At 40.7% G+C, this 27,152-nt stretch overlaps 1 protein-coding gene across 1 annotated transcript in view; it reads left to right on the top strand.

Annotated features, from left to right (window-relative positions):
- The window catches only part of TTC23 (tetratricopeptide repeat domain 23), a 44,683-nt gene that overhangs the window by 10,894 nt on the left and 6,637 nt on the right, over positions 1 to 27,152 (top strand). Inside the window, 6 exon segments of the mRNA XM_073304656.1 lie at positions 187 to 313; positions 897 to 1,009; positions 2,678 to 2,823; positions 16,061 to 16,238; positions 18,180 to 18,344; positions 22,946 to 23,051. Of these exon segments, the coding sequence (XP_073160757.1) occupies positions 187 to 313; positions 897 to 1,009; positions 2,678 to 2,823; positions 16,061 to 16,238; positions 18,180 to 18,344; positions 22,946 to 23,051 (835 nt within the window).

Here is a 27,152-nt window from a genome sequence, read left to right as displayed (position 1 = left end):
TGCACTTGTTCCTCTGAATTATTTCTCCTTTTGGTTTGAAAAAATTCAGTAAATTAATAAATCCTCATAGCACTTCTCTTAAGAACCGGGGTGTTATCCTCCGTGTCCTGGTTAAGTTCCAACTTGGACAAAATTCACCCAGTCGGTTTCAAGTGGCTACAATGTTCTTTATTTCTCTGCTTACAGAACATGTGTGGATGCATTTCAGTGAAGGGTAAAATGATCCCTCTAAATACTCTGGATGCAATTCTGCAAGATGTTATACTCCCTCATCTTTCAGAGGAAACTGGGATGGATCCCTGTACCTTGCAGGGTCAGCTACATCGTCTGTAGTTCTGTAGAGCACTTTAAGGCATCCAAATGATACCGTATAAAGCTGCTTTATTATATTATTATTAAAATTAAACCAATGAAAGCATTTTAGGATTTCGTTTTTAGTTACATTTGCAATAGACTGTTTACTAAATAAGAAACATTGGCAACTCTTTTGACCAGTTGTTTGCGTTAACTGAAATTAGCTTGAGTTCTCCAATTGCATCATGCAGTCTGTTTCCTTTATCTTTAAAAAGAAATTATGGTTTGCATCAGAGGACTTCAGTAATGGATTTGTGAGGATAAAAAATTGAATATATTTTGGTTTTTACAGGCATGAATCTTGATTTTTCAGGTAGACTGAATGTGATTCTATTGTTGTTGCCCAGATCTCTTGGCTTATCTCTGCCTCTTGCTGGAAAACCTGAATGTACTTTCTAGATTAAATTAAGCCAAAGCCTTCCGACAGGAGAAGGAAACATCATAATCTTCAGCATACATGTGGAAGTAGTTACATTTTCCTCATGAGAATCTAAAAGCTGAATCACCCACAGAAGACTTTTTTTTCTTATTTATGTTCACAGGGTTTTCACTACAAGCAAAGCAACATGCAGAAAAAGCCAAAGAAATTCTTCTTGCCAGCTCACCTATCCCTGCTTCTGATTCTGAACAAAGAATGGACATTCTTAAATGCTCAGTTGCCATTTGTCAGACATTAGGAAGATCATGAACTGCTCTTCACGAATATCCTGTCTCAGTTTTATTTGTTACTTGCAATTGGTTCTAGAAGTTTATTTCAGATCAATAGATTGGATCTATTGAAATGATATGAACACCTGACAAATGTACAGTGTTAATTTCTAGAATTGTCTATTGAAACATCCAATAGGAACCTCATTACCCTTAAAAAAAGCATATGGCCCCCCATATTCATGTTGTAATGCCAATAACAGTATTCCTTAGAGTGGTTAATAACTCTTAATAACATCTCTTGCCAGGATGGACCTTAATCTCTAGGGAGTGGCCTGCATCTCTTCCATCATTGTTTAAATAACAGCAGTTACATCACTTCTGTTATTGTCACTTAAGTCCTATCGTTACAAGGATCCGAGAAACGAAAACCTAGGTCCAAAATACAAACTGGATAGGTACGCTGGACCCTTGCTAGAACACGCGTCTATATAGCGTGAATCCACATGTAATGCGGTCGCGGCCATGAATCCCAAATTTAATTACTTTAATTGGAATTCATTTTAACACGGTACCGCGCATGGATCCCAAATCCCGCGTTCTAGCGAGGATCCAGTGTACATAGTAGACAGCAGATCCCACAGATTGAAATGTACAGTGAGAGCTCAAAACAAAATCAGTCTTTAGCCAGGAGATTGGAGGTGGTTAGGCCATTCATAAGGCCTAAAGCAAAATGTGGGTGGAAGAAATAAGTATTTCTGCCCCCTCCATGAGAGTAAAAAAATTTTAAGATTGTGGCACTCTGACACTGTCTGGAAGCTTCATAATTAAGAGATCCACTGACAGCATACCAAAGGTGCTGGATTTGTTGTTCTCACACACATTTTGTCATACCATGCCTCTTCTCACTGTTGTGAGCAATAAAGTATGGAAGGGGACAAGATTCTTACTCTCTGGTCTTTTCAGAGAACAAATTCTTGTCTATTTCCTTTCTCTTTTTGTAAGAACAAAGTAGCTAGGGAAAGCAGAGATATGATAGAACATTTGTACCCACTCATGGTCATGAATACGGTTGCATCCACAGTGACAAAAACTCAACACAGAACTGAGATTGGTCACCCAGAACGGAGATTTCTATTAATTAATTATAAAACAAAGTTTTTTAGACATTAATTAAACCTCATAACATCTGTTAGGTTGAGCAACCAATCTGACAGAAGGGTAAACAGACACAGATTGGTTCAGTTTATTTTCAAAGGTCACACAAAGTTGCATGGCAAAACATAGTCGGAATCAGAAGTCATGAATCCTTCTCCAACTTCTGCACACTAGGTAAGGGACAACATCTCACTATATATTTTAACACTGTTGCAGCCAGACTGACAGTTTTCTCCCTTTCAGGAGGATATAGTAACTCAAAAGAAATTAGTTTTAGACAGGCTTACATTTTGAGTCAACTTTTAAGTTGTTTTGAGTTCATGTGGATATCTGGATATTTTAAAAGAGATGTTCAAATGCATTGTATTTTTCAAAAACAAACATGTGCAGTACACTTGAAATTCTTAATTTGCAGCATCTCACATTACACAAATTAAATCACAAAAAACCCTATACGTTTTTTCTGATTTTCCAAAGTATGCCAATTCTTTTAATGACCTACATGAAGTGAGTGCAGTTACCCTTAGCACTACTCAGATTGAAAGATTCAGAGAGAAATTTAGTAAAAGCTCAGGAACTTTCAGAGGAACTACTGCAAAGTGATCACATGCCACAGGACAAATGGATGGAAATCAAAGCAGCAGCTGAGTTGTCGTTTGCACAGTAAGTTTGGATTCTATTATGAAATATTTTTTTTAAAATCCAGTGTAACACTATCAAATTTAGATAATAAATAAAATATAAATAACATATGTATCCAATAGAGGGTTTGAAAGTGGTTTTATAAATCTGCCATTTCATACATTCACTAAGGGGGAGGTCCTACTACTAGTTTTACAGTTTACTCTTCACTTTTAAGGCAAAGATGAACGTATAGGACTCCCCCTCAGAGACCGTCCATACTGCTTCTTAATTACCACAGGGGTCGCTATGGAATTACGTGAACTGTTCCATCCATTTCTTGCCAAAACAGAACCAACCTCGGATTTGAAATTCTCCCACATCCTACCGCTATATCACTGGCCCACCACCACCTACTCCTTTTTAAATGATGTTATAGTGCCCCATTCAGTCTGGATGGGCTTTAAGCATGGTCTTCCCTAAGCAGTCAGTCATAGGTTTATGATGAAGTTACTTCTTCCCTTGAAGCCCTGCCAAAGCAGTGACTCAGCAGTGTGAATTCATTGGCTGGAAGGCCTTGCAGCCTCCATGATCTTTTGCCCTGAATCCTATTCCATCTGTTGTTTTGGTTACAGTAGCAACACTGCTGAAAGATGAGATTAGGAATTTTTTCTTGCCTGATACTATCATGGTCTCTTCTGTTTATGTCACCAGAAACTCTGTGCAATGCTCATGTATCTGTGCTTGACAGCTGATCTTTCAAGGCTTGAGCCTGCATACCACAGAAGTGACATGTTGCTTTTATAATCACAAGGTTAAAAGTGATGAGCAGGACAGGGAGTGCTGGGAACCTGATCCTGTATTAAGGAAAGTGCTGCTTTGTAGCTGCTAAATTACTCCTAATAGCAAGAGGCTGGCTACGAGGGGAATTTATTGCTAAGAAATCACCATCTCGCTGCCTACGCCCTGCCTCCTTTTTACCTTGTGCTCTTCATCGGGGGCTGGAAACTTACATTTGCTTGGAGCAGAGCATTACGCCTCCTAGTGCGTAACCTTTTTGTGGCTACACATACCAATTACACTTGCACTGAAGTACAGTAACTTTGCAGGAGAAGACCTATGTGTTCTCCAGTCACCACTGGCCTGGAGAGTAGAGCTCCACCAACTAGTCTATTATTTGACTTGGAGCTAAATTCTGTCCCTGGAGTAAATTGGCATAATTCCATTGACTAGAATTGCACGTTCTTATGCCAGAGCTAAATATGGCCACAGTCAAATGCCTCAGTGATGATGTATGGTACTGTGTTTCCAGGCTAGTAGCACAAGCTTGGAAAGTTGCAGGTAGTGGCTTCTGTAATCTAATAGTAAAGCCTTCTGTAGTCATTGTATGCTGTCTTGCTTAGCTAGGGTCAGATATAAACATGAAGTAGTAATAATGGTTTTAAGGTTTTGTTGTGATTGTTACAAGATTTGTAGTTCTCAGTTTTGCAGATTCAGGGGATTCAGATAGTTCATCTGAACTTTTGGGTTTAGAGAGGAACTGCACAATTTGAATCTTTTGAGGCTTCACAGTCACTAACTTTGATGGATAAGCCTTTTCCCTCCAATATTGTGGATACTACTCCTGTTGAAACACATTAACTAATTACACTTTGTTCCAGTGTCTTCCCAGGTATCAAAATTAGGCTGACTGCTGTATAATTCCCCAGGTCCTCTTTGCTCCCCTTTTTAAAAATAAGTACTATGTTTGCCCTTCTCCAGTCCTTTGGGACCTCATCCGATCTCCATGAGTTCTCAAAGATAATTGCTAATGGTTCCAAGATTGCTTCTGCTAGTTTCTTAAGAACCCTAGGGTGAATTTTATTGGGTTCTGCCAACTTGACTACATCTATATCTAAATATTCTTTAACTTATTCTTTTCCCTATTTTGACTTGCGTTCCTTCCTCCTTGTTATTAATATTAATCTGGTCATAATTTCTTTTTCATGAAGACTGAAGCAAAATTGGTATTAAACACCTCACCCTTCTTGATGTCGTCCATTATTAGCCTTCCTTCCCCACAAAGTAGAGGACCTATGCTTTCCTTCATCTTTCTCTTGCTCCTAATGTATTTATAAAACCTTTTATCGTCTTTTTTGTCCCTTGCTAGGTGTAACTTGTTTTGTGCCTTAGCCTTTCTGATTTTGTCCCTTTGTGCTTGTGCTATTCTTTTGTACTCCTTAGCAATTGGTCCACATTTCCACTTCTTGTAGGATTTCTTTTTGATTTTTCAGGTCATTAAAGAGCTGTATCAAGCTGTATTGACCTCTTACTATTCTTCCTATCTTTCCATCACTTTGGGATAGTTTGCTGTTGCACCTTTAATATTGTCCGAGAAACTGTCAGCTCTCATGAACTCATTTCAGATATGTTACAGGCAAAATCCTCAGCTGGTATGAGCAAAACTATATTTTGGGCAGCTGGTAGCTTTTGCTTTTTTATAGTTTCCTTTATATTAAAAATATGTAGGTTGATTCTTCACTTACACCAAGGTAAAGAGTGTTGACCTGAATTTATGGGCTAGTTTATTACAGCTCGCCAATGATCTGACCAGAAAATATTTAGGTTCTTGTCCCAGTTCAGGCTACAGGGTTAGAAAACTCAGAGAGTTCAACGTCATGAGCAGACCCTCGGGTTGTGTGGCAAGGACACTTACACTGAGGACAATATCAAAACGTTAAGACCTTTATGAAATGAATGAAAGAATAAGAAAAGATATAAAACACAGAGCCACAAAGAAGTAATACAATTCTTTGGCCCCTAGTGGTAACATCTTTGTTCTAAAGGACTACTTAAACTAGCTTACTCTCACCTTTCCCTGAAAACCTGGTAGTTGGAGACAGAGGACCAGCCCCATCTCTGGCCTGCCCGATGAATTTGATGGTCCAGGCTCCCCAAATTGCTAGGGATCAGGTTCAAGTGTTGAGTAGCTAAATTGTATTGCGAAGCTGAGCTGATAGCTTGATAGAAGATAGGAAAAAGCGATCCCCCTGCATGGTTGTTTACCCTCTTATAGGGTTCTGGGACTGTTTTAATCAGGCACAACCTACTATGCCCAAATCTTATTTCCTCACCCAGATAAATCTTCGGGTACACTTACTCTATAGGCTAACATTGAATCATAGAATCATAGAATATCAGGGTTGGAAGGGACCCCAGAAGGTCATCTAGTCCAACCCCCTGCTCAAAGCAGGACCAATTCCCAGTTAAATCATCCCAGCCAGGGCTTTGTCAAGCCTGACCTTAAAAACCTCTAAGGAAGGAGATTCTACCACCTCCCTAGGTAACGCATTCCAGTGTTTCACCACCCTCTTAGTGAAAAAGTTTTTCCTAATATCCAATCTAAACCTCCCCCACTGCAACTTGAGACCATTACTCCTCGTTCTGTCATCTGCTACCATTGAGAACAGTCTAGAGCCATCCTCTTTGGAACCCCCTTTCAGGTAGTTGAAAGCAGCTATCAAATCCCCCCTCATTCTTCTCTTCTGCAGGCTAAACAATCCCAGCTCCCTCAGCCTCTCCTCATAAGTCATGTGTTCTAGACCCCTAATCATTTTTGTTGCCCTTCGCTGCACTCTCTCCAATTTATCCACATCCTTCTTGAAGTGTGGGGCCCAAAACTGGACACAGTACTCCAGATGAGGCCTCACCAATGTCGAATAGAGGGGAACGATCACGTCCCTCGATCTGCTCGCTATGCCCCTACTTATACATCCCAAAATGCCATTGGCCTTCTTGGCAACAAGGGCACACTGCTGACTCATATCCAGCTTCTCGTCCACTGTCACCCCTAGGTCCTTTTCCGCAGAACTGCTGCCTAGCCATTCGGTCCCTAGTCTGTAGCGGTGCATATTATGACATATATACATACGTATTAATGTTGATTATCTCATCCCCAAAACCGTTACCTTTTGCCTACGTCATGACTTCCATGTTCTGCAGTGTACCCTGCTGTTACCGATCTGTTCCGGACTTAAGGTAAACACATTCAGTTTTTTGTTTGGTTCCCCGAAGTCAAAAGGGCTAACCGGTAGGCCATTTATGTATGGCAAAGGTTACAAACACTTATGCTAACTTGCTCTAGCTAATCATACAGGATACAGGCCTGTAGGTTCCTTGTGTTACAGCCAACTATTATGAGTAACATATACTGGAATTCAGCATCAACAAAACCCAAGACAATAACAATATAATCAATCAAACCAATGAAGAAAACACATTATGCAATATAGCAGGAATCGGCAACAATGTTCCCTCTAATTTTTGACAGGCCATGTGCGCAAAAAATTTCTTCTGTGCAAATTTTTGTGTGCACAGTGTTTCACCGTGTGTGTGGTGTTTAGGATCTGTGTGCACGCACACACATGCACAGCTTAGAGGGAACAGTGATCAGCAACCTTTGGCACGAGGCCCATCAGCTGGCTGGCCGGGCCGGTTTGTTTACCTGCCGCGTCCGCAGGTTTGGCCGATCGCAGCTCCCACTGGCCGCCGCTTCCTGCAACCCCCATTGGCCTGGAGCGGTGAAGCATGGCCAGTGGGAGCTGCGATCGGCCGAATCTGCAGACGCGGCAGGTAAACAAACCGGCCCAGCCCGCCGGGGGGCTTACCCTGGCGGGCCGCGTTCCAAAGGTTGCCGATCCCTGCAATATAGCAAGCTAGCAAACTGGCCTTATGGACTACAAGCGGAGTTACTTCCCAAAAGAATCTGTGTTTTTGCTGGTGCAGAAAAGGATCCATGTAACTGAAGAGCATAGGTCATCTTATGTGTTGTTTCCCAATGTCCAGCTTATTTCATTAGCATATCATGTTGGTGCAGCAGAACCTGCTTAGCTGAGCATGACAAAGTTACAGCTAATGGTTTTAATGCTGTTTACATTGAATCCTAAGCCTTTGCTAAATCAGCTGTTGCCTCCCAAACAGTACCCAGAATTGGAAGGCAGATGGAGCCCTTGCATGCCTAGTGTCCATATTCCAGTGGTTAATGATTATGTGACATCTGCCTTTATGCTTAAATTGTTCTTTTATTTAATTACTTCAAATTTATTAAACTTTAATTGACTCCCTTTCACTTTGATTTGTCTCAATTCCATGTTCTAATGAGAGATCTGAAATGCTCTAGTTTGAATTAAAATGACATATTTTGCCCTTTTGTTTTGGTAAAACGTGCTCAGAAGAGTAGCTTTTAAAACAAAGTGTCCACCTCAGATTTGTGCTGAGCTGAGGATTTGAGGGAAAATTCCTGAAAGTGAGATCAAGTAGGCCATGGAATAGACTCTCTGGGGAAGTGGTGGAAGCTACTAGTAGTCCGAAGGGAACAATCTTAGCAGATGACATACGAATAGTGGATTTTTAACCTGAACTGCACTCTTTGCTCACCGCAGTTCCCAGTGATATTACTAATATTAAGTGTGCTAGGACTGATGCCTGATTGACATCCCTAAAGACCTAATTCCACTGTTAATACACAGAGCAAGTACAGGAAAGGCAGAACAAGCTTCCTCTCCACCGACCCCTTCCCCACTGCTCCAGCTAGAATATCTCAAAAAGGGACTATCTCTTAAGGGTGAGAGAATCAGTCTCTGTGGCTTATCCAGTTGTTAGCCTCTCTTTAGAGAGGGTGAAGAATGTAAACAACTGAGACTGGGATTTTTACTATGTGGACACTGGTTGGCTAGGAACTCAGTTAAAGCTACCAAACTCATTTCACATAAACCAGCATCATTCCTTATTGAGTCCACATTGCTACCTGTCATATGCATTTATTTAAAAACTTTTCTTTTTTTGCTTTCTTTTTAGATTTTAGGTTATGAAACTCCTTAAACATGACAGGTTTCCCTGAATTAAGACCATTTGTGCTCAGCTCAGAATTTTATCTACAGCTTTTCCCCTCGATTTTAACCCAAGAAATAGTACAAGTTAAGCATCAGATTGATACCACATGTAGTTTCAGGCTGCAAGTGGCATGACACATTCTTTGGTCTATTTTTACATGACCTCAGTAATATTTTTACTGCTGCCCTCTGCTGTTATTGAGGTTGTACAATGGTTGTCTCTAGTTCTATTCTTCATTCTGCCTGGGCCAAGATCTGCCACCCTTTTCTCTTCAGGGCAGTTGCTTTGAGTTTTATCTACAGAAGAGGGTCAATACTTGTCCAGCTAGTGGTTTTAGAGGACTATCTAAGCACTTTTGATTGTGTATTGGATCCAGTCAAAGCAAAACTTCTTATTTATATGACAGCAGAGATCTAAAAATTTCACTCACATTCACGTCAGGCTGCTTCTGTTTCAGGTCATCTAACTTATTTAGTTTTTATTCACTGCTATGCATCTCTGTTCCATTTCTGCATTATTTGGAAATCACAGTCACTGCCTGACACTTTCTCTTGACTTTTCTTTTTCTTGCATCTTAGCCCTTCAGTCTTCTTCTGAAGGAGGTAAATTGATCCCATGCACTTTTGTGTATATTTTGTATGAGACATTAAAACTGAAGCCCTGTCTTCTCTATATGGACATTAAAGATCCCATGCACTTTTTGTAAGTTTGCCCAGACCCTTGTCTAGAACGTTCAGCCTTCCATCTGGCTGCCATAGTTCATCCCAGATTTGACTATAATACTCTGGAGAGTGAAGTGTGCATGTAAATGGGTTTTTTTGTTTGTTATTTTAAACAACACATATCTGAATCTGCATATTTTCATCTACTTAGTTACAAGTGTGTATTTTCAGTGAAAATTATTCCAACTCAATTGCCTAAGATCTTGGTTGTATAAGACTGAACTTTTTTTTATTCTGCCGTTTGTATCAGGACAGTGTTAATGTCAGGGCCTGATTACGTTATGACAGAAGTCAGACAGGTGGTGAGCTGTTTTTCAAACCTTGTGCATATAAATAGTGAAGGAAATAAGTGTGGCGTGTACACAGCTCTTTGAGTTATGTAGGCATATAGTAGAACCTGCTTATAGTGAATTTAGGCTATAGTGGACTTCTTTCCCAGAGCCCAATGAGAGATCTGTGTGTAACGGGCTTGCAGGATTTAGCCCTTTATGGTGAAGTCATCTGGTGGTTATAATTGCATTCCAGCATTTGTTCCAAGTGACTGCTTTACCTATCTGCTTCATCATTGAATAACACACCAGGTACAGCCTAAAACACTACTAGACATTCCATCTTTTTAAATGGACTCTCTGTAGGAAGCTTCTGTTGCTGTTAAAACACAGATTTTCAAGCAGCAGTAAAGGGGTTAAAGAGCAAAAAATGAATGGAGATTTGTATTTGTATGAATGGACATTTGTATTTGGTCCTGTTGCACCATCTTCTCATTAAGTGTTTTAAGTGAATTCCTGAGCAGTGAGTTTGTAGAAAGTTAAGCAGCCAAAGTTGGAGCAAAAACTGATAAAAGAAGAAGCAATAATGAAATTGGGTCGAGCAGTTTCTAAGGAGGTGCTCAAGAGGCTGATATCTTGCACAAATGTCTGCTCAGAATATCTCATTCTTTTAAGTTCCTGACTCCTTCCAGGTTTTGTCACCATGACAGTGCAAAGTCTATGCCTAGTAGGGCAACTGGGAATTCCCTGGTTGTAGGGAAATCCTGGGTGACATAGCACTGGAATAGCCAGGTCTACACTACCCACTCCCTTCCCCCTGGAGTTGGGGGGCATTCCTGGGTGCACTGGGGACATGATTGGAGACAGAAGGAGACTCAGCCAGAGTGTGATGAACTCTGGCAAACCTTTGGGCAGCCAAGCTATCTCTAGGGTCCATTTTAGCCACCATAATTTAGAGTGAGTCTTAGGTTGCTGTACATTATAGCAGGGGCCAATTAGACCCGTACTCAGCCCCAGGATCAGAGGAAAAGAAAGGGGCTTAAAGTCATCTTTCCTTCAGTCCCTTGCACCAAGTCTAATTTTCACTAGTTACAAATGGCAGCTTAGGCATAGGGAAACCATAGCACACCCCGATTCCCCTTCTTGACAATCCTACTTTTAGGGGTTAACAGCAGCTGCAAAGCTTCATCTGTGGGCTAGAATTTGGATTAGAAGATCTTGTCCCAAAAACAATGACTAAGACTTCTATTTGTTAACAAATTCAGATTAAATCTGTTAAATTACTTGATGGAAAAATAGTTGGATGGTCTCAAATTATTTTCTTGGATTCCTATGCTCCAATTTTTATGTCAAACATCATTCCATTATATCAATAATACATAAACTAGAGTTACACGTTAGAGACAACCTTATCAACACAGGATATAAAGGCATTACAGCTGTAACTTTATTGTAATCCTTACTTTGGATCACTGATGTTATCTTTTGATTTTTAAAGAAAATAGAGGTCCATCAAACAATCACACAAAAAACATTTCCAGCTTTAATATTTTGTTCTGTGGTAAAATTGTTTGTGCTTGCTGCTGGAGAATATATCCCTTTAAGTATCACAAAATTGCAGTTCTTTTGTGTAGCTTGAAATGCATTCTTCATAGACTAGGATTTTACATCTGCTGCAATTTCCATGGACTTGATTTGGCAGATTAAATAAACTAGTGATTCCTCAATGAATTTCTGAGGATCTCTCTGGATAACACAAGAAAAGAATCTAATTCAAAATATGTTTTTCTTTCCTATTTATTTTGTCATAATAGGAATATACATTTTTAATTCATTCAGAGATACATCCTTGTCCCATTTAAGTCAATGGCAACATTCCCATTGACTTCAGTGGGATCAAAATTTGGACCTAAATAAGTGTTACATTTTTTATGTATGATCACACATTTAATATTTGATGCCTGAAATGTATTTCTTTACCCTGTACATTTGTTAACATTACCAAAAGTGTCCTATTTGGCCATCAACTCTAGAAGGTTACTAGCTAGTGCAGTGATAATGACATTTATAATGTAAGGCCCAGATCCTGCAAACCCTTAATTATGCAAGTAATCCCTGATTAGTGCATACTGAAATCAATTGGACCACTCAGTAGATAAGGAGTACTCACATGAGTAAGTGTTGAGAGGAATCATAATTTAAAGCCAGTTCCTCAGTTTAGCACCCAGTCTGAGAATCTGGGTTGGGTAGGTAGATGAAGGGTGGGAAGGAATCCTTCCCCTATCTCACACTGCAGAACTGCTCTGCAGGGGCTGTTTCAACCCAGTGACTGTGGTCTTAAAAGACACACACACACAAATGCACACACTCCTTTACCTCTACCTCCAAGAGCAACAAAAGATCCACACATGATCAGTTCATCTGGCTCCAGATCTGCATGCAGGAAGCCCTCTGTGGTCATTGAAGAAGGACTTGGATTTGCTTTCTAGCATTTCAAGTTTTGGGTAACCTTATTATTTGGAGCCACAAACACAAGAGAAACAGAGAACACTGTCTTTAAAAGTCCCTCTTTTTGTTACATACATGTGCAGTGGAACCCCCCCTGCAGTGGAATTCTTCACTGTTATACAAATAATAATAAAATGTTGGCACAGCTATGGTTCCTTCTGATCTATGTTTAAGACCCATATTCATTTGTTCAGCATATACAAGTCTCCCCTCTCCTTCATAGTTTTCAGGTAGGACATTGAACTACCAAGATGATGTCATCATGGCATTTAGCTTTTTCTGTTCTTCTATGACTTTAGCAATCTACCCAGCAAACAAAGGGGCTATTCATTCAGTATTTTACTCTCCTGGCAGGACCCAGTTGCTTTATGGAAACAAGAAGAGTTGAACATGCATACTTCTTTCCTTTGCTTAAGCAGCCTGAAAGTTGGCAAATTCTGGAGGCTAAAATAATCTAGGGAAAAAAATCAAAGGGAGTTAGATATCCACTGGCTCACTCTAGATTTATGAATTATTTTACAGTTCTTTTTCACTTGCTTGACACTTTGCTCAATCAGCTAATTAGCCATCTGCCATGAATTCTGTTTGTTTCAAATCTATAGCTATAGATCTTTGTGGAGAAGTCATTTTTTAGGGAAAACTTTATATTTAGTGAATATATTATACTAGGTAAGCATTTTCCAGAAGATTTAAATAAGTTAGAATAGTGAGAAACATTTTCTTTTCACAAAGAGTTAATTCAGACCTCAGACAGAGGTTCTTGACTTTTCTTGCACATTTGTGCAAGGAGGAGATGGGCTTTCTGTGCCTGACTCATCCAGCTGTGCAGGTGTGTACTCCCACTAGCAAGGCTGGATAGCACAAGATAAGCATAGACATGTCTGTGGCCCGTCAGCACGGGTTGGCCTTCTAGAGCGACACTGGAGAGGAGCACGCACTGCAACCATTCAAAGGGGATCGTAGAATCATCGAACATCAGGGCTGGAAGGGACCTCAGGAGGTCGCCTAGTCCCACCCCCTGCTCAAAGCAGGACCGATCCCCAGCTAAATCGTCCCAGCCAGGGCTTGGTCAAGCCTGACCTTAAAAATATCTCAGGAAGGAGATTCCACCACCTCCCTAGGTAACGCATTCCAGTGCTTCACCACCCTCCTAGTGAAAAAGTTTTTCCGAATATCCAAGCTAAACCTCCCCCGCTGCAACTTGAGACCATTACGCCTTGTCCTGTCCTCTTCCACCACTGAGAATAGTCTAGAACCATCCTCTCTGGAACCCCCTTTCAGGTAGTTGAAAGCAGCTATCAAATCCCCCCTCATTCTTCTCTTCCACAGACTAAACAATCCCAGTTCCCTCAGCCACTCCTCATAACTCATGTGTTCCAGTCCCCTAATCATTTTTGTTGCCCTCCGCTGGACTCTTTCCAATTTTTCCACATCCTTCTTGTAGTGTGGGGCCCAAAACTGGACACAGTACTCCATATGAGGCCTCACTAATGTCAAATAGAGGGGAACGATCACGTCCCCCGATCTGCTGGCAATGCCCCTACATATACATCCCAAAATGCCATTGGCCTTCTTGGCAACAAGGGCACACTGTTGACTCATATCCAGCTTCTCGTCCACTGTAACCCCTAGGTCCTTTTTCTGCAGAACTGCTGCCTAGCTATTCGGTCCCTAGTCTGTAGCGGTGCATGGGATTCTTCCGTCCTAAGTGCAGGACTCTGCACTTGTCCTTGTTGAACCTCATCAGATTTCTTTTGGCCCAGTCCTCTGATTTGTCTAGGTCCCTCTGTATCCTATCCCTACCCTCCAGCGTATCCTGCTGCCTAGCTATTCGGTCCCTAGTCTGTAGCGGTGCATGGGATTCTTCCGTCCTAAGTGCAGGACTCTGCACTTGTCCTTGTTGAACCTCATCAGATTTCTTTTGGCCCAGTCCTCTGATTTGTCTAGGTCCCTCTGTATCCTATCCCTACCCTCCACTAAACCTCTCCTCCCAGTTTAGTGTCATCTGCAAACTTGCTGAGGGTGTAATCCACACCATCCTCCAGATCATTTATGAAGATATTGAACAAAACCGGCCCGAGGACCAACCCTTGGGGCATTCCACTTGATACCGGCTGCCAACTAGACAAGGAGCCATTGATCACTACCCGTTGAGCCCGACAATCTAGCCAACTTTCTATCCACCTTATAGTCCATTCATCCAGCCCATACTTCTTTAACTTGCTGGCAAGAATATTGTGGGAGACCGTGTCAAAAGCTTTGCTAAAGTCAAGGAACAACATGTCCACCGCTTTCCCCTCATCCACAGAGCCAGTTATCTTGTCATAGAAGGCAATTAGATTAGTCAGGCATGACTTGCCCTTGGTGAATCCATGCTGACTGTTCCTGATCACTTTCCTCTCCTCTAAGTGCTTCAGAATTGATTCCTTGAGGACCTGCTCCATGATTTTTCCAGGGACTGAGGTGAGGCTGACTGGCCTGTAGTTCCCAGGATCCTCCTTCTTCCCTTTTTTAAAGATGGGCACTACATTAGCCTTTTTCCAGTCGTCTGGGACTTCCCCGATCGCCATGAGTTTTCAAAGATAATGGCCAATGGCTCTTTGCATTTCTCTATTGCCCCTGGAAGTACTGTGCTGCCATGTGCTTCAGCCACTGCTGCTGGTATTTTTCCCGCTATACACCCTCTTAATACGGCATGAGCCGGTAAAGCCACATTCTAGCCCTAAGTTATTAACTGGTATTCATTTAAATTGTGTTGTCTTTCAGTTTGCTAAACATGTTAAGAGTATGATTTGTGTAAGACTCTCTCCTTTTGTACTGCAGTGTACAATGCAGGTTGAAGAAAGGGAAGCTAAGGTGCAAATCAGAGACCTCCATTTTTCAAGATTAAACATTTGTTAATTTTTAGGCAACACATTCCTTAGCATTTTATTGAAGAGGAAGTTTAAGATTAAAATTTAGGGGCAAAAATTCTCCTCTCTGTTGTGGATAGCTAGTGCCTGTTCATCACTCACTCCACATATGGAACTGGTCTTCCTGGCAATGGAATTGTATCCTAAGACTTTAGGTACTTGAATACAGAAAACATTTGTCACTTGCAACCAACGAGAAAATATACAGTCACTTGTTTTCTGGTGTCAAGATTACTCTTCCCTACTGTGGGTTTTTGGCACTGTTGGGAATTATACCTGATAGGACACGCACACAACTGCTGCGAATTATACCTGATAGGTCACGCACAGTTCGAATCTAGGCTGAGGCACATGAACAAAGTCCACAACTGCAGAGTTCCCAAAAAACACCAAGTTTATTACGCTCGAGCGTGGTGCCCCCCTGCTAGCCAGGAGGAGACCCTGAATACAGATTATACAAAGGTTATATACTTTTTAGCAAAGCGTGTTGCCCTCGTGCATCAGAAACCTTAGCCAATAAACATACCCTTTTCTTATCTACCACCTATCCCTGCTTGGTGCATTCCTCGTGCTAAACTAGTATGTTAATTACACAGCACGGTCCTAAAGCAATGCATCAGTAACTTTTATTATCAGGATGGGAGGCCTCACATCAAAGGCCAGGAGATAGGGATTTAGGTACAGACAAAGAACAGATACCGGGAGTCAAGACAAGCTGGAGACAAGGAGGAGGATTTTCACCGGAATGCAGTATCTAAGGAACACTCCTCCTGGTGCATGATGTGCTTGCTTTTAGACAATGGTGGGCCCCAAACAAAAATGGAGTCACATGTGCTAACTTTTCCTTAACAGCACAAAAAGTTAGCAATGAGATTAAATTTCTTAAGACACAGGTAACTTCTGCGTTACATAAAATGCATCCTGTTTAGCATCTTCCTGGCACATGAGTTTTTTAACAGCTATATAATTTAAAAGAAAACCTGCTTTTACTTTCCAGATTATACCAGTGTCACAAAAGATCAGAAGATGCTATTCTCTGCTGTCAAAAAGCTCTGAGCCATATTGAGAGGAGTAAGGGTGAAAGCAATCTGGAATGTATTCCTGTACACAAGAAAATGGCAGGAGTAGCACGGGTTCTTGGGGATTATGCAACAGCAATCCAGCATCTTGTAAAGGTAAAGAAGGTTTCAAGTAAGGCATTTTGCTAAATGTCATGGTTAATAGATAAGCAAATCATCACCGTAATGAGGCTCATGCACAATTAGTAAATACATGTCTTTGCTGCATTTTTTCAAAATATCATTAGTTCCCGTTAAAGGATTAAATGATACACAGTCAGCAGCCAAGGCAGTACATTAAAAACCTAACTCCTGTTAATAATAATGGGATTTGTGCATCTAAACCACCATGGAGAGCACTGAAACTTGCCCGGGATGCTTACAAACACTAATTGTGAGCCTAATCCTGTAAAGTTCTAAGCACCTTGCAAATGGCAATCAGAATCCTTAACTCCTATAAAAAGACACTCAGTACCCTGCAGTATCAAGTCCTATATTACTACTAAGAACATCTGAAACCATCAACACAGCTGGTGGTGGCTGGTTTGGTTTTGGTTTTGTTACTTTTCCCAAAGAAAGATAAAGCTTGAGAGACTTGTAAAGAGCTAGATACTTACACACATAGGTGGCACTCAGTGGCTGTTTGGTGGAATATGTGAAATGAGTCAGTTGTGTGTTTCCTACCGGGACAGAAGTTTCTAAGTATTATTAAAACAAAGTCCACCATCACAATGACAATAATTAGCATCTTGCTGTAGTCTTGGCAGAGCAGCTTTGCCACTAGTAGACATGGAGTCTGAAAATGCTTTTTACTTACTAGAGATGATCCCTTTGGGTTTGAATTGAGATACGTTGCTGAGGCAGTGTTTTATGGAAGCATAAGAACATAAGAACGGCCATACTGGGTCAGACCAAAGGTCCTTCTAGCCCACTATCCTGTCTTCCAACAGTGGCCAATGCCAGGTGCCCCAGAGGGAATGAACAGAACAGGTAATCACCAAGTGATTCATCCCCTGTTGTACATTCTCAGCTTCTGGCAAACAGAGGCTACGGACGCCATCCCTGTTCATCCTGGCTACTAGCCACTGATGGACCTATCCTCCATGAACTTATCTAGTTCTTTTTTGAACCCTGTTATAGTCTTGGCCTTCACAACATCCTCTGGCAAAGAGTTCCACAGGTTGACTGTGCGTTGTGTGAAAAAATAATTCCTTTTGTTTGCTTTAAACCTGCTGCCTATTAATTTCATTTGGTGACCCCTAGTTCTTGTGTTATGAGAAGGAATAAATAACACTTCCTTATTTATTTTCTCCACACCAGTCATGATTTTATAGACCTCTATTATATCCCTCCTTAGCTGTCTCTTTTCCAAGCTGAAAAGTCCCAGTTTTATTAATCTTTCCTCATATGGCAGCCGTTGAATACCCCTAATAATTTTTGTTGCCCTTTTCTGAACCTTTTCCAATTCCAATATATCTTTTTTGAGATGGGGCGACCACATCTGCACATAGTATTCAAGATGTGGACATACCATGGATTTATATAGAGGCAATATGATATTTTCTGTTTTATTATTTATCCCTTTCTTAATGATTCCCAACATTCTGTTCACTTTTTTGACTGCCGCTGCACATTGAGTGGATGTTTTCAGAGAACTATCCACAATGACTCCAAGATCTCTTTCTTGAGTGGTAACAGCCAGTTTAGACCCCATCATTTTATATGTATAGTTGGGATTATGTTTTCCAGTGTGCATTACTTTGCATTTATCAACATTGAATTTCATCTGCCATTTTGTTGCCCAGTCACCCAGTTTTGAGAGATGCTTTTGTAGCTCTTCACAGTCTGCCTGGGACTTAATTATCTTGAACAGTTTTGTATCATCTGCAGATTTTGCCACCTCACTGTTTACCCCTTTTTCCAGATCATTTATGAATATATTGAATAGTACTGGGCCCAGTACAGACCCCTGGGGGACACCACTATTTACCTCTCTCCATTCTGAAAACTGACAATTTATTCCTAACTTTTTTTTCCTCTCTTTTAACCAGTTACCAATCCATGAGAGGACCTTCCCTCTTATCCCATGGCAGCTTATTTTGCTTAAGAGCCTTTGGTGAGGGACCTTGTCAAAGGCTTTCTGAAAATCTAAGTACTACTATATCCACCGGATCCCCCTTGTCCACATGCTTATTGACCCCTTCAAAGGATTCTAGTAGATTGGTGAGGCATGATTTCCCTTTACAAAAACCATGTTGACTCTCCCCCAACAAATTATGTTCATCTATGTGTCTGACAATTTTGTTCTTTACTATTGTTTCAACCAGTTTGCCCGGTACTGAGGTCAGGCAAATTGGCCTGTAATTGCCGGGATCACCTCTGGAGCCCTTATTAAAAATTAGCATCACATTAGCTATCCTCCAGTCATTTGGTACAGAAGCTGATTTAAATGATAGGTTACAGACTACAGTTAGTAGTTTTGCAATTTCACATTTGAGTTCCTTCAGAACTCTTGGGTGCATACCATCTGGTCCTGGTGACTTATTACTGTTTAGTTTATCAATTTGTTCCAAAACCCTCCTCAAATGACACCTCAATCTGGGACAGTTCCTCAGATTTGTAAACCTAAAAAGAATGGCTTGTGTTTGGGAATCTCCCTCACATCCTCAGCCATGAAGATTGATGCAAAGAATTCATTTAGTTTCTCCACAAAGGCCTTATATTCTGCAGTCAGAATAAAAATGAAACTGAAAATCTCCATTAATGAGGTTGACTAGAAAATAGTAACCATTCTGCCTAAACTCAGAAATGTACTGGATCACCATTACACTAGAAAAATTCCTGGTGCTTTGCCCATGATACTTGGCAAACATCCCCTGTGCTCCCTATGCTGTAGCAAATTGCATTTTTCAGATCATTTCACAGCTGACTTTATTTCTGCTGCTGTCTGCATTCCTCCTCTCCCACTGCACCATTTACTCAGATTGTTTTGGGATGGACTACATCACTTATATGCAAGAGGAAGGGAAGAAATGAAAGCAATTGTGTTGTCTATACTAGGAGTTAAAGATGTATTGTTAGAACATGCCAGCTAACAAATTCTAAAAGTCTAGCGTAGATAAGGCCATGGAGACTTTAACACTTGATAAATTGTTCAAATTAAAGCATAGACACTTCCCTGTGGGTCACTTTGACCAGAAAATGTGTTAAAATACAACTTGCCCTATCTACGCTTACGGTTTAAGCATGTTTAGGCTGTGTTTGCTAATCTGTTTTTTTAACACCACACACTAACACCGTTGTCAATATTCTAGCGAAGGCCTAAGGGGAAAGCCTGTGTATCTGAGAGACTAAATTCTCTCCACAGGCCTGAACATTTTCCAAAGGGGCTGTGGCTGAAGCTCTTCTGCGTACACTTCAGTACAGCCTGAGAGCTTGATCCAAGTCCCTTTCAAGTCAACGAGTTTGATGTCAATGGGAGTTGGATTGGGTGCTAGGAGATTACCAGGAAGGACAATATAGCCACTAACCATAGAAGAACCCAAGTGAAGGCTGACCAATCTGTCCTTAACTTGGACCTTGGTTTTTGTATGTGCCAGTAGGTTTTAGGGGATAGGGTTTGGGGGGGCAGATGAGGGGAGAAGGTTGACTTGGGTGTTTTTAGAACAGCTTATACAAAGATGAAAGCTTCAATCCTATGTGTTTATACACACTGAGTCAGATTTCCAAGACAACTCAATATGTTGGGTATTGAACTTTTTTTGAAATAAGTGTCACAGTGGGAACTGCTGGATGCTGAGCTGTTTTGGAAATCTGGCCCCAGTTCTGGCTAGAGAGCTCTTGAAAACCTAGCCCATTACCTATATTGGCCACATAGCTGATAATAACTAGCCACTTCTCTGTAATGAGCATACATATCTTTTTTTAATGCTTGTACATCTTTCTATGGATAATATATCCCATGATTTGATAAGCCATTTATGAACCTGAGTGAAATTATGAGAATTCCATTCTGAAGCTCATACCACTCTGGTTACTTCGTGAAGCTAGCCTGGTGCAAAAGAGAGCATACCAGTAAAGCATCCCAGAAGGAAATAATCAATGCTTATTAAAATATTAGAGCAGTGAAATATCATCACTTGGCTGTTGTCAGTTGTTTGTCACCCTAACATTGCTTAAGAAGAGTTTTTTGGTACCGGGTATGCATGGTGCTGATTGAAATGTAATAGGCTCTTTTTGAGTTTTTTAAAATCCTTTCTAATGGCCCAGTCCTACTCACCCTCACTCACAAGAGATGTCTCATTGAAGTCAGTGGGATTATTCATGTGAAAAGGGTTTGCAAGATTGGATCCTCAAGGTGGAATGCCCAAGGAAAATTGCACTGTAGTTGTAATTTCCCCAACTGGAACTTCTTTTGTGTTCCTTGGATGAATCCACTTGTTTTCAGTGGTGCAATATTTTGCATTGTATTGATATCAGCAGGCTTAAATTGGGGTTTAATGTACAGATATTACAAGAGCCTATATCTTGATAAGGTCACTGGGAATGATCATTTGTTCTACTTTGTAGTCAAAGTCCTAAACCTACATTTCATTTTTCTTTTGCAGTCTGTCTCTCTCATGCCATTTTCCTGCCTTTTCTCCCCAGTTTCATACAAGGAATATGTACCCAGGAATGTAGAGGAAGGAAATTTTATCTTTTTCCAAGCAGGTATTGTATGCAGTATACCTGAATCCTCCTCCTAGTCCAGTGGGGACTGTTAGATTACTGCCATTTTAGGGCCTGGTTTTGCATCTCTTTGCCTCTGCCCAAGAGAGAACCAGGAATGGACTAACAGGGCTTTTGGAAGTCAGGACTGAGGAGCATAAGCAAAGCTATGTTGGGAAGGTTGCAGTGTGCCCCCTATATTACCCCTGGCTTACGTCAATACTATTGTCTCCTCACTTTCGTAAGTACCAATGTCACTTACCAATTAAAAAAAGATTCATATGTCAATACTTACTTTAAGTTTTATCGCCTAAGCTTTATTGTAAAGTTTCCTCACATTTCTTATAGAACTAGTGTATGCTGATGTTCTGCCTTTGGGCAGCAACACATCACTTGATTTGCAAGTGCAAACCAGAGACTTGTGTTTTGTCACTCTGCTATTTGTGGCTTCATGTAATTTTAGTGGGCTTTTTGGAAACTCTAGGAACTCTTGCAGGTTTCCGTTTTCTTCTGCTCCCTCTCTCCTTCCTTTTTCTCTCTCCACTTCCTTTCCCTCACTCACAGCTACCTTGATCCTTTTTGATAACTCTTTCTTCTCTAAAATCCCTACCCTCTGATGTTACATGTATGGCTACTTTTTGAAGTCAGTATATTTGCCTTAATATTTATATATACATAGGCTGACTTGGTGGGATATCATATGTAGTTCAGTGTGTACAGGCTTGCAGGGTAAAGACTATATCATATAGCCATTGTTGCTTTTCTCTATGTTATGATTCTCTGTGTTTTGCTTTATATAGCTTTATTATTTATGCTTGTCCCCAAAACTCAATAAATACAATTTTAAAACTTCAATCCACTTTAAATTGGAACCTGATGGAAGTTTTGCAAATATCCATATTTGGTCCTCACACTTTCAGAGATGAAAAAGCCATGTTCATTTCCCACAAGATATCCCATAAATCGCTTAATTCCTCCTTCATTCTCTCCTGAATGTGGACTGAGCACAGTAACTTTTCTATTTGATTTTTCTATAGTCCTTCCCTTTTCAGGTCCACTTGAGAGACTGTTTTTGACTCCCGATTTTCCCCAGTTAGACTAGGAATTGCAGTTGCCTGTGAGTTTGTTATTACCTTACAGAAGGCTCCCTGCAGTGAAGAGTGGCTGGGAGGAGGATAGAGCAGCAAATACCTTGTATTTCTGCATGACCTGACACAGCTGAGCTGGCTTACTTCTGATTATGACAATGAGCAGCAGTGGCAGGGCTTTACTGGCAGAGAATGCTGCAGCAACATTATAGCCTCTTGCCATTAGTGTCATTATGCCCACAAGGACAAAGCATGGGAAAGGGTAAAAATCATCTTTAGCCGGACCAAGATTTTTCCCTTTTTGTGTAAAAAGTTTTAATAGTGAATCAATGGATCTCATTATGAGGTGTATTCTTCTCTCATGCACATGCCTGTAAATCCCAGGCGTTTGGAGTGGCATTGCACATGCCCACCAAGAGGTGCACGTAAATCTCTTTGTGTCCAAAGTGAAGGGAAACCCCACTGATAAGACTGAAATGATGCTTCATTCTGGGCTTCAAATAAATATAACCATCATTTATACAGCCCCTTTCACCCCAAGGATCCCCAAACACTCTAACCGCATGTGACCATTTATGTGCAGGAGTCATCTCACCCACCCCTCAACTACAGCCATCTCGGGAGTGGAATATGCAGCTATATAACAGTGCACAGGAAAAATGCACAACAAATCAAGACAGGAAATGAACAAGAATACTGTTGTTAGAAACTGAAGTGGAAAATTAGATTGGAGGGGAGGGGGTTTTACTTTCTGAACCAAAACAGAATGTAATGGATATTTGGGATTGGTAGCTAAACAGTTCACCTCGGACCTGATCCAATGCCAGCGGAAGAAATTGGGAAAACTGATTTTAATATGCACCCGACATCTCATTTATAAAGTCTGTTTGATTTCCCTGAAAAAGAAACTTTCTGCCAAATAAGCCCATTTATTTTCTTCTTGTCCCACTGGAGACAGAGCTAACTGTGACACCGCATCAGAGAAGTGTCGTTTAAACTAAACTGTTTCCTCTGTTTATTTTTTAACAGGCTCATTTCATTGCACTGAGAAAAAGCCCTTCTTCAGGGGAAGCAGCAGAAACTGCTCACTTGGTGGCACGGGCTGCAGTTTCCTCTAAACGACCAGAGCACTATGGTGAATTCCTTTTAAAGGTTATGAATGGTTACCATGCTGTCCTGCTTGTAGGAATGCACATTTCAGTAAATGCTGCACGCTGTACCACGGTAGATTTAGTCCCTCTTGCATTGTTTGCTTCATTTTGCAGACTTTGTATGACTGTGACGTCGTTTCTCAAGGCATACCGGATGCTTTTGATATGTATCACCCTCCACTTAATTCTTTGCCTTTTATGAGCAATAGCTAAATCACCAGAGGGAGTTACAGAGGCAGCCTTGAAGCCACAGAAGATGTTATAAACCGACGGCAGGCATTTGCCATTTCTTTCTAACGTGTTTATCCATCTTTTAAAGTCATTAGTGAGCTGCAGCCACTGCTATGACTGAACCAGTAAGTGTGCTGACTGCAATCTCTTTCCATTCCCTTGCTGGAATTCTTACTTTGCAATTTGAAGTGGCCTCAAGCTATCAATCAGTGTGTGCAGCTGTAGCTATACAAATTTGCTGTATCCAAAAGCCTGGGCACAGGGTTGCTGCCATCAAATTTTAAAACCCTACCATTTATTCTTTGGGACCCTGCCACTGAAAGTTTTCTGTCCTGATTTAGTATTCTGCTAGGATTCTTTCAGTTCTATCAGTTAATAATAACCTAGTATTTATAGATTTGGTTCTCAACCAATGGTACACATACCCCTGGGGGTACACAGAGGTCTTCCAGGGGGTACGTGAACTCATCTAGATATTTGCCTAGTTTTACAACAGGCTACATAAAAAGCACTAGCAAAGTCAATACATACTAAAATTTCATACAGACAACGACTTGTTTATACTGCTCTATCTACTATACACTGAAACGTAAGTACACTATTTATATTCCAGTGGATTTATTTTAGAATTATATGGTAAAAATGAGAACGTCAGCAATTTTTCAGTAACAGTGAGCTGTGACACTTTTGTATTTTTATGTCTGATTTTGTAAGCAAGTAGTTTTTAAATGAGGTGAAACTTGAGATACACAAGACAAATCAGACTCCTGAAAGGAATACGGTAGTCTGGAAAGGTTGAGAGCCACTGTTGTAGAGCATATTGCATGTTCCTTGCACTTGAAATATTTTCTACTTAATTTTCTGTAAATGCTGGATGCACACTAATCAGGTTGACATGTAAGGCCATCCACCCTAAACTCTGATTGGCTGAGAGTTCAAAACTGTCATTAAGGTACATTGATGGAGCCTCAAAGCCAGAGGCATTGATACAGAGCTAGAATAAAGAGGATTTGACTCCCAAAAGGGATGTTATTCAGTGAATCTGAAATACAGCCTGGTACAGAGAGCTCTGTACAAGGCTCTACATATCACTTAAGCCTCATGTTATAGCCATAAGTGCAACATAGGAGCACAGATCCACATTAGAGGGGTGAATTTCACCCAGAGGGAATTTTAAATGTGAGAGTTTAGAACATGGGAACAGAAGTCTATTGTTCAGTTATTGTGAATTCGAGGAGGTATACGGAAGGTTTAGAAATGACCAGGGAGATCCAGGACCTTGCAATTTCTAGAAAATACCTTTATCTGATTTCTGATGGAGATTGAATGACTAAGACTGGCTCAGAGTAACAGATAGGGCCACCTACTCTAAGCCATACACTGACTATCCATTTCGAGCAGATCAATTACATACAATGTGTGGGGAGAAGATATTTTGAAATAAAATTACTTATGCTCAGTGTTTAAATGGTTTATAAAGTGCTGCTGGTAAGTATTCTCATGCATATTTTAAAAGGCTATTTCAGGTGACCAGAATGAAGAAAGCCGTGCAAGACTTTGGGATGGCAGGTTTATAAAAGGAAAACAAATGAGGGGAATAAAAAACTCTTTCCAGCAGTCGTCAGCTATTCCAGCCCATATAATGGGCATTAGGAATATGTTCAGTGCTTCCTCGTGACCCTGAATTAACAGGATGTGATCTGTTTGCAATTCCCTTGGAATGATGTACCTCAACCCTTAGTTGAAGACACCAATTATCCCCTATCGGTTCAGCTATTATTTTAAATCACAAAGAAATTAAAGAGGCAGGAATGTATATGCCTTATGGGGAAAGCAAATTCCTGCAGTCTCATCCTGGTTTACACATTAACCAAATTTGAATACTTGCATGCCCCATCAAGTCTTGCAGCCTTTGAGACATTTCTTTTTTGTGTGTTTTTCTGCACCTTTCTCTTTCAATTTCTAATTTCTTGCTTATAAAACTGAGTAAGAAAGTATGACAGTATTGTCATTAAAAGTTGAAATATTTTTTATTATACAGAGCAAAGAAAAGAGCTTGGATCTCTTTCAGCCCTGTGGCCTTGATTCTTCCCTGCATCAGGAGTAAGCCTAGTGCCAGAACTGAGGGGGCAGCAGTACTTCTGTCCTGGGACTGCCAGGGCTGGTTCTGATCCCAACTCAAGTTTGGACATGCCTGAAGGCTGGCTTAATTTGTGCCATATCTTCAATATCTGGGGCATGGCCCCGCCTACCTTCATTCTGCTCCACCATGCCCCCAGCTGTGAGGAGGCTCCCTGTGTTGGGGTTATTTTCCAGGTGTGCTTTTTAATTGTGGCCCTTTAGTCTCTGGACGGGGGACACTGCCAGACATGCCCAAGTTGCTGCTTTGAATGTGGGCATGGGATCCAAAAGTTGGTTAAGCTACCAACATTTTATGATTACAAATATTCTAACTACAGATTACTAGTCAGCCCTTCTCTGAGCAAAATACAATTATGAAATTATCCATGTAAAGATTTCTTAAGTGCCTTTACTTCTTGGAACTATTTACAAATATTAATGAACAAATGAAGAACTGCCTTAAAAAAGAGTAACAAAAGCTATTGCTCTTGTTTCAGCCAGATTACCGTTTTATTGTTAGGCAGAGTGAGGAAAGGGGGGGAAAATAACCAAATACTGAACAGATAAACGTGCTTTAGATCATGCCCTGAAGCTCACAGGTCCTGAGCTCTGGCGAACAACCACTTCCAAAGGTGAGAGCCCTGTGCTGACAGAGTTTTGCTGTCAATCATAAAAAAAAAAAAAAGTCAGTTATAGGATCTAGCAGGCAGAATGTCCTGGCTGATCTTAATTAATGTGATGGAATATGTGAGAGGTGATCTCACAGGTCCAGACCCAGACCATTGAAGACTTTCAAGATTGTAATCAAAATTTTGAATTGCACCCAAAAGCAGTTGAGTTGCCAATGCATACTTGAGCATCGGTGGACTAATAACTCCTTTCACTCAGAAGGTGGCATCTTTCTTAGCTGAAACTTCCAGCTGTTTTTCAAGAATAGCCCTAACAATTGCATATGGTGGCTGTCTAGCTTGGATGTGACAAAGGCATAGATACCCATTGTGAGGTCACTTATCTCAGCCCTCACCTACATCACTATGACACTTTATATTTTTGTTCTAAAATACTCTAAGAAAATAAAATTCAGAGCTAGAAAACTTACCCCAGCCTATAGACTATAGTTTACTTTTACAATTCCATGGCAGATAAAATATCATTTCAAATTTTACATCCTCTATTGGGTACATGCTTTTTGAAGTCACCTGCTTCATATAAGAAGAACCTATCACAGGAACAGCTACATAATAGGAATTTTGAGCCTGTTTCCTCAAAACACCCCATCTATGTACAGAGTCTAGCAAGGGAAAAAATTGCTCAGTGCCCACTTCAATTCGTTTCCACTCTGTTGGCCTGCACAGTGATACTAACCTGGCTAGCTTGCCAGTGCAACCAGTGTCAACCTTTATACTAACACTTCTCCCCAGCACTGAAAGGCATTCAAGATATTTGCGTTTTGTTTATAGCTTTTTCCATAAATGATATTCAGATAAAATAGCTTTTGGGACAACATGTACTTCAATGTAAACCTTCAAAGCCTGATAGCAAAAACAGAGCTGCACACAGGCAGCCTTGTTTGGAATTGTTTCCCTCTTTGCTTTGCAATGCTTGAGCCCCTTCCAGGCAGTGTTCTTTGAAGAGTATTTGAATACAGAGAGTCTGTGCATCACTGCAGACACGAGGCAGAGAGACCTTTCTTTAACTATGCCATTCCTTCCAAGCATGCAGTTGCCACAGTT

This window comes from Lepidochelys kempii, chromosome 10, assembly GCF_965140265.1.
Source record: "Lepidochelys kempii isolate rLepKem1 chromosome 10, rLepKem1.hap2, whole genome shotgun sequence".
Classification (NCBI taxonomy): domain Eukaryota; kingdom Metazoa; phylum Chordata; order Testudines; family Cheloniidae; genus Lepidochelys; species Lepidochelys kempii.
Note: the sequence above shows the minus strand (reverse complement) of the source record. Positions and strands in the feature narration are given on the sequence as shown.